Source organism: Lycium ferocissimum, unplaced genomic scaffold, assembly GCF_029784015.1.
Source record: "Lycium ferocissimum isolate CSIRO_LF1 unplaced genomic scaffold, AGI_CSIRO_Lferr_CH_V1 ctg16111, whole genome shotgun sequence".
Lineage (NCBI taxonomy): Eukaryota > Viridiplantae > Streptophyta > Magnoliopsida > Solanales > Solanaceae > Lycium > Lycium ferocissimum.
Genome location: NW_026716419.1, coordinates 1 through 7,136, shown reverse-complemented (window position 1 = coordinate 7,136; position 7,136 = coordinate 1). Strand labels below are relative to the sequence as shown.

Here is a 7,136-nt window from a genome sequence, read left to right as displayed (position 1 = left end):
GAACTGGAGGCTTCATTAAATATGACTTGATATTCTCGAAGGCATTGGTACATGCTTCATCCCACTTGAAAGGGGCGCCCTTCTTCATGAGACGACTGAATGGTTGGCACCTTCCAGCTAAATTCAGAATGAATCTCCTAATATATGCCAGCTTCCCTTGCAGACTTTTTAGCTCATAAATATTTCGAGGCTCGGGCATCTTCAAAATCATATCAACTTTGTCTTGATCAATTTTGATTTCTCGATGTCAAACAATGAAACCAAGGAATTTTTTAAAAGTAACTCCAAAGGCACATTTCAATGGATTCATTCGAAGTTGATCTCTCCGAAGTCGCTCGAACACCATTCTCAGGTCTTGCAAGTGGTCGCTCCTATTTCTTGATTTTACCACCAAATCATCTACATATCATTCGACATTTTTGTGGAGCAAATCATCAAAGATATTTTGCATAGCCCTTTGGTATATGACACCAGCATTTTTCAAGCCGAAAGGCATCACTTTGTAACAATTAATACCCTTGGGTGTACGAAATGTTGTAAGCTCTTCATCTTTTAGCGCCATGCGAATTTGGTTATAGTCGGATGAACCATCCATGAAAGACATTGCTTCATAACCAATGGTAGCATCAATCATCAACTCAGGGATGGGAAGCGGGAAATCATCTTTAGGCCATGCATTGTAAGATCCCTAAAGTCAACACAAACTCGAATTTGGCCAGTCTTTTTCTTCACGGGAACAATGCTCGAAATCCATGTAGGGTACTTAACTTCATGAATAAAGCCAGTTTCAATGAGTTTGTTGACTTTATTTTCGATCGAAGGAACCAAATGCGTCCGAAATGCCTTTGGGCACCTTAACAGGACGGGCACCATTCTTAACTGCCAGATGATGGACTGCTACCTTGGGACCTAATCCAGGCATCTCTTTATAACTCCAAGTAAAAACATCCCTATATTCTTTGAGTATTTCCATGTAAGTGTCTTCTTCATCAGCTGTTAGAAAAGCACTTAGGTAGGTGGGCCTTGGGTCTTCATCAGTACCAAGATTAACTTCTTTCAAGGAGTCTACTATGGTTTTCACCCCTTCTTCAAGTTCTGGAGGAGCATCTCTAGCATCTTCATACTCTTGAGGATCACCATCATTGAAAGATATGTGGTAACAAGAGGAGATGTCCTCTAATTTCTTGGCAACCTCCATCTGAAATGAGGTATTTTGATCACTTTGTGCAGTAATATGATATGAAGAACCTACACTCTCCTCATCTTCGTCACGCTCCTTGGTATACACCACAGTGTGAGACTTTGCTTTTAGTACCTCCCCACATGAAACCACAAGGTTTGTTTGTCGCCTCATTCTAGAAGGAATCAAACTTTGTATATCCTTCTGGGTTCTAGGCAAAGCTAGCATTTTCACGCTCTGATAATTTCTGTGGAACTTGTTCTTCTTCTTCATCTTCAATGGCCCCAATCTCTCAAACACAGAAGCTTTTGCGGTCGAATTTCTAAGATAATCAAACACTGAAAGCCTTTTGTTGGAAGCAACAGACTCATCTTCCACAGTGATGTAGTTGATACTTGCCTTTCTTATGGATATGCGAACTGGCGGAGGTTTTTTGTATTCATAAGCCTTCACGTGATTGCATCATGGTAGCTCCTAATGGAAGTTTTCCTAACTTTGACGGCTCGTTGGGGTTGTACCCAGCCTTGACAAATAACTTGTAAGCATTTGGATCAAAGCTTTCATTTGTACGTTTTGTAGGGAGTGCCATATTTTGCGGCGGATTCTGAGCCACGAAGTCTCCAAGTAGCTCTGAGGACAAATTTATCGTGTCAATTCATCTGATAGGAAGAGTTATCCCCCCTAGCACACTTCCTTGAGTTTCAGATGGTTGACCTTCCTCTTTCTTCATCTTTGGAACATAGCAGAGCACGGGAGTTGTCTTCTTCTTCTTCTTCAAAGACACAATATTCCCTTTATTCATACTGGGGTGCGGCACCTCAGCATCAACTCCAGCTTTTTCAATAGTCTCATCAGCTCTTTTAGTTGCGACCTTATCACTCTTGGTAGTTGCGATGTCATCGACTTTTACTTCTCTTACAATGTAGTTCTTCAAGTAGAACTTCGCATCCACGAAGTGTGACTCTGCTTCAGTAAATGGTTTATCATCAGCAACTATCTTCTTTTTGATGCTGCCTTCGAGATACTTCAAACATTGATAGTAGGAGGATGGGACAACTTTGTTCTCGTGTATCCATGGCCTGCCAAGCAACATATTGTACGAAGTCTTTGTGTCGATGACATGCATCCATGCACTTGATCACAAATCTTCGATGGTGATATCTAATTTGATAGCATCTATGGCTCGTTGCCCCCCTTGATTGAATCTCTGTATCATCAAGCGGCTTTCAGAAAGTTCTTCAGTTGTGATGCCAAGTTCCTTCATTGTACGAATAGGAAGAATGTTAACTCCAGATCCATCATCTATCAATATTCTGTTTATCCTCTTCTCGAGGGCATAACCCACCATGTACAAAGGACGATTGTGTAGTGTTTCACCAAGTAGAAGATCGCCATTCATGAATGTGATTCTTGTATCACATGCGTGTACCTCTTGGAAAGAAGATTCAACATACTTTTCAGAAGACGGTAGAGACAGTGTTGACAGGCTTTCATCCATTGCTTCTTCTTTATCAGTATTGAAGCATGATGCCTCAGTGTTGTCTCGAGCAGTCATATTGTGGAATCAACTCGGTAGGAATTCCTCCAAAGTTACGGGACGTCGTGGTTCCTGGTGGTAGTTCAGCTCCACTTTTGCTTTCTTCGGATGCTCAACCGATTCTTGCTTCATTGGTCTTCTAACCATCCTCTTCCTAGTTAGTTGTTTAGATGATTCTTTTTGTGGACTTATTTTACGGCGTCTCTGCCTATTCACCATAATCCAACCTTCATCATCGGCTACATCACCTTCGGTTTTATCTTCCTCCAATGGTCCTTTCTCATGCTCTTCAAAGCTGCGTATCTGGACCTGATCGAGAGAATCAAAGGTGATAGAGACTTGATTCAAACTCTCCTTCTCATCGTCAAGCAGAATCTTATTTTCATTAGGAAACTGCATGAATTTGTCCTTGAAGACAAAGCACTTCTCAAGAGGGTGACCCACAAGTCGATGATACTTACAATAGTTTGGGTCGTTTGTTCTTCCAGCTTCATTGGGCCACTTCATCTCTGGTAACTCAATGAGTTTCAGCTCAAGTAGCTTATCAAAAATTTTAGGGACATCAGAATCCACCAAGGGGTATTCTCTTTCTTGCATCTCCTTCAAGGTCGACTTTCGGCTTTTGTTGTCTTGGAAGGAAGTTGCTTTCATACTCTGCTTCTTGATCACCTTCGTAGTAAACTTTACAGGTGAGACATTGACGTTCATGAATTCTTTGTTGTCACTCTTGGGAACGAACTTGCTCCATTTCTTGGGTTCCTGCTTGTCCTTTCCTTTGCGAGGGTGGTAGACAGGCATTACTTCATTCCCAATAGAAGACATGCTCAACTCCATGTCATGAGCACGAGTAGCTAGTTCTTCAAAAGACCTTGGCTTAATTCCTTGCAAGATGTAGTGAAGACCCAAATGCATTCCTTGGATACACATCTCTATCGCAGAAGCTTCGCTTAGTCTATCTTTGCAGTTTAGACTTGCATTTCTCCATCGATTATTGAAATCGATAACTGGTTCTCTCTTCCTCTGGCGAGTGCTTGTAAGTTCGACCATGCTCACGGTACGCCTTGTGCTATAAAAGAGATTGAGGAACTCCTGCTCTAGTTGCTCCCAACTATCGATAGAATTAGGCTCAAGATCAGTGTACCAGTCAAAGGCATTCCCCTTGAGGGAGCGGACGAACTGCTTGACAAGATAGTCTCCATAGGTCCCAGCATTATTACATGTTTCAACAAAGTGTGCAACATGCTGCTTTGGATTTCCCTTGCCTTCAAATTATTGAAATTTGGGAGGTTGATAATCGGCGAGCATCTTGAAGCTATCAATTCTTGTAGTGTATGGCTTTCCGTGAGTAAAAGAAGACTTGGCAGCAATTTCGTACTTATCCTTGATAGTCCCTTTGATGAAATCCGTTAGTCGGTCGAGCGGAATCATCCCTTCAGAAGAAATTGGAATTTCCTTGGTAGGCGGTACTTGTTTTGCACGAGGTTCAGTCTCCTGTGCTTCTGGACCCTTCCCAGGTGCGTGGCTGGATTCTCCTTCCATTAATCCATCCATCTTGTCCATCAACTTCTCAATCCGAGCATCTTGATTTTGCACATGCTTGGCTAAGCCATCAATCACCTTTGCCAAGTTTGCTAGTGTCTCCTCCATCGATGAAGCGTTAATTACCATTGCTTGTATGATTGTTGGGGATGTTGGAGAATAGCATGGATTATCGCATAAGTTGATCTTTGGTAGCCCTACTTCATGCGGTGTGAGTGGAGAGGATCTGTCACTTGAAGTATCATCATCTTCCTTCATAGCAGATTTCTTGGATCCAGAGAGATCAAGTAGAGCTAGAGTCTTCTTAATCTTTTCAGCAATGTTGCTTCCTTCCTCCGATGCATCGGTAGAGGATCTTGCTCCTTTTAGGGATGAATATCCAAAAACAGAAGTTGTTGCGGATGACACTTGGAGTGCTTGTTGTCCCAACAAGCTTGCTTTGCTTCTCGTAACTGGTCCAATGCTACCAAAGGTAATGTCGAGGATGCTTTCCACATCAGCAGAGAACTTGGAGTTAGCAACCTTGGAGTTGATCTTCTCTGAAGTCATTTCAATGTTCTTGAGCTTCGATCATCGAAAAGTTGAGATGAGAGGTAGAGATTGTCCCACTGGGCGTGCCAGAATTTGTAGACAATAAAATTCGCGTCGAAAAAATAATAATCAAGACAGGAAAATATCGTAACAATCTTTGTATTTAATTTCAGAATATGAGTGTTACAATCTCTATGATTCCTCTGATTCGCCTTTACTATAGTAAATTTCAGGGCTTTTGAGCTTGATCTTGAACTTAATGGATTTGATCTTGACTTGTACTTGAATTCAAGGGCTTTTGAGCTTGATCTTGAATCTAGTGGTCTTGATCTTGAACTTGTACTTGGATTCAAGGGCTTGAAGCTTGATCTTGAATCTTCGTCTGGATCTCTAGAACTTCTAGAGAAATACTTGAGTGCTTGAATGCTTTTAGCTTGAAGAGAAATCTGCAGCGTTTGATCCACGAGCTTTCTCTACCTTCTTGTTAGAATTTATGTCCCTTTTCTGAATTATGAGACCCCTATTTATAGTTGTAGGATGGAGGAGTTGTGACAAGGATAGACTTCTCTCGACCAATCAGATTTAAGCTGACATGTTGATATTTGATTGGCCGGAACATGTCACTTGTACACGTGGCGCATCTTCATTGACCTTTGATTTGACTAGGCATGCTGCATCATTTTGACATGTGGCATGATCCTATTGGATCCTTCGTTTGACTTGGCGTGCCACGTCATTTGACACGTGGCACCAATTTGGGCCTCTTGGATAAGATGATATCTTGGACTTGACAAAGTGGGCTCATCATTTGTAGCCTAATTAAATGGGCTAGCCCAATGCATTTGAACTCCTCTAATTAAATCCATATTTATTGGACCTAAATAATTAACCCAATTATATTAGCCCAAAATCCAATTATTTGGATTAATATATTTTGAATACAATACGAACAAAATTTCATCATCTACACCAATCATTTGATATCTCACGGAAAAACATTTGATTATATAGAAGGGCTGAGATTAAGACCTTGTTCAAGCAACCCATTTGTATCGTATGGAAGAACACTCTATTGCCTTGAACTAACCAAAAATTATTCCCAAAAATCCGATACAATAATCCAAGTAACTTTAAAAACGCGAGGTGAATAATTTTATTATGATATTATCGGAAAAAGCCTTTGATAGTGATAAGGAGCAAAAATATTTTGCTGGGTAGGAAAAGTTAAATAGGAAGAGAGAAAAAATATTTTAATATATTTATGGCTAAGTTATTAATTATGTAAATCATGATTAGAGTCTTGTTTTATTCAATTCAATTTTAGCCATTAATTCTAACTCATGCCATGTGTCCCTAATCTAAAGTAGAACTTGGGGAAAATGGAGAGAAAGGAAAGAGAGAGAGCTCAATCCTAACTTCCTAACCTAGACTCAACAACACCTATACAATATACTGATACTCAGCTGCACCTAGCAGCTAATACACCTACTACTAATCAGCCGCATACAAAAAAGAGATACCATTTCTAGAACCTTAACAGCCCCCAAAAAAGCCTTCATCTTCCTCCCCCAACCATCTACCATGACCAAAAAGGCCATTAACTTCACTTTCACGGCTCCATAGCCACCATTCACAACTTTTTATTCTTTAGGTGAGATCTTTTTTTTTTTTCTTTCTCCATAGCCACAAACTCCATAAAAATCCATCTGAAAACAAAATCTCAAACACCATGAAATTGCCATTTCCGGTCGAGGTCCATCCACAGCTCTATCCATCGGGGAAGTTTGAGACAGTAGAACAAAATTTCATCTTTTGGGGTCTTGTTCAGTCACAATAGTTGCAAAATAAAAACTTTTGTTTAAAGATTTGGTTGAAGAAAAAGGTTCTGCAATATAAGTTTTTTTTTTTTCTTATCTTTGATATTTTCAATTGTGAATATCATGCTACTGTTTCATTGAAATACTATTGTCTTTGTTAATCTTGGTTAACCTCACATGTACTAGTTTGATGTGCTTGCTGATTTATTTGTTAAGTGATAGATCAGTTTTGAATCTATTTTTTTCTTACAAATTTAAAGGGAAGCTGAAATGGTGGGTGAGGTATAATTTTGGCGCTGCCTATCCATGTTTTGTTAGTAGTAGTTCATTGAGTTGTTAATTATTTGAAGGAGAAGAAGGTAACTCTAATTGAAAGTAATTATAAATGGATCTCACGTGCATAAAGATATTTACATGAAATATGTATGTTCATGCATCGTTTCTTCACTGTTAGTTAGGCTAAGGGAGTAGTTTTATTAAACTATGGCCAAAACATGAGCTTATTTTTTTGGTAATGACTATAAATGTTTAA

At 39.8% G+C, this 7,136-nt stretch overlaps 1 protein-coding gene across 1 annotated transcript; it reads right to left on the bottom strand.

Moving 5' to 3' along the window:
- Window positions 1-406: 406 nt before the first annotated feature.
- On the bottom strand, window positions 407-2,306 carry LOC132042550 (uncharacterized). The gene is made up of 4 exons (XM_059433076.1): window positions 1,871-2,306; window positions 1,710-1,810; window positions 854-1,627; window positions 407-688 (listed from the first exon to the last, which is right to left on the bottom strand). Exons 1-4 carry the CDS (start codon window positions 2,304-2,306, stop codon window positions 407-409), a joined length of 1,593 nt encoding a protein of 530 aa, XP_059289059.1.
- Between the last annotated feature and the right edge of the window lie 4,830 nt (window positions 2,307-7,136).

Excerpts from the sequence above, each read along its gene's own strand:
- LOC132042550 (XM_059433076.1), bottom strand. The coding sequence starts at position 2,306 with ATGCATGTCATCGACACAAAGACTTCGTACAATATGTTGCTTGGCAGG. Across the intron at positions 1,811-1,870 it reads ACCATCTGAAACTCAAGGAA|AGCTACTTGGAGACTTCGTG; the intron begins GTGTGCTAGGGG and ends ATTTGTCCTCAG. Across the intron at positions 1,628-1,709 it reads CAAATGCTTACAAGTTATTT|GCTTATGAATACAAAAAACC; the intron begins GTCAAGGCTGGG and ends AATCACGTGAAG.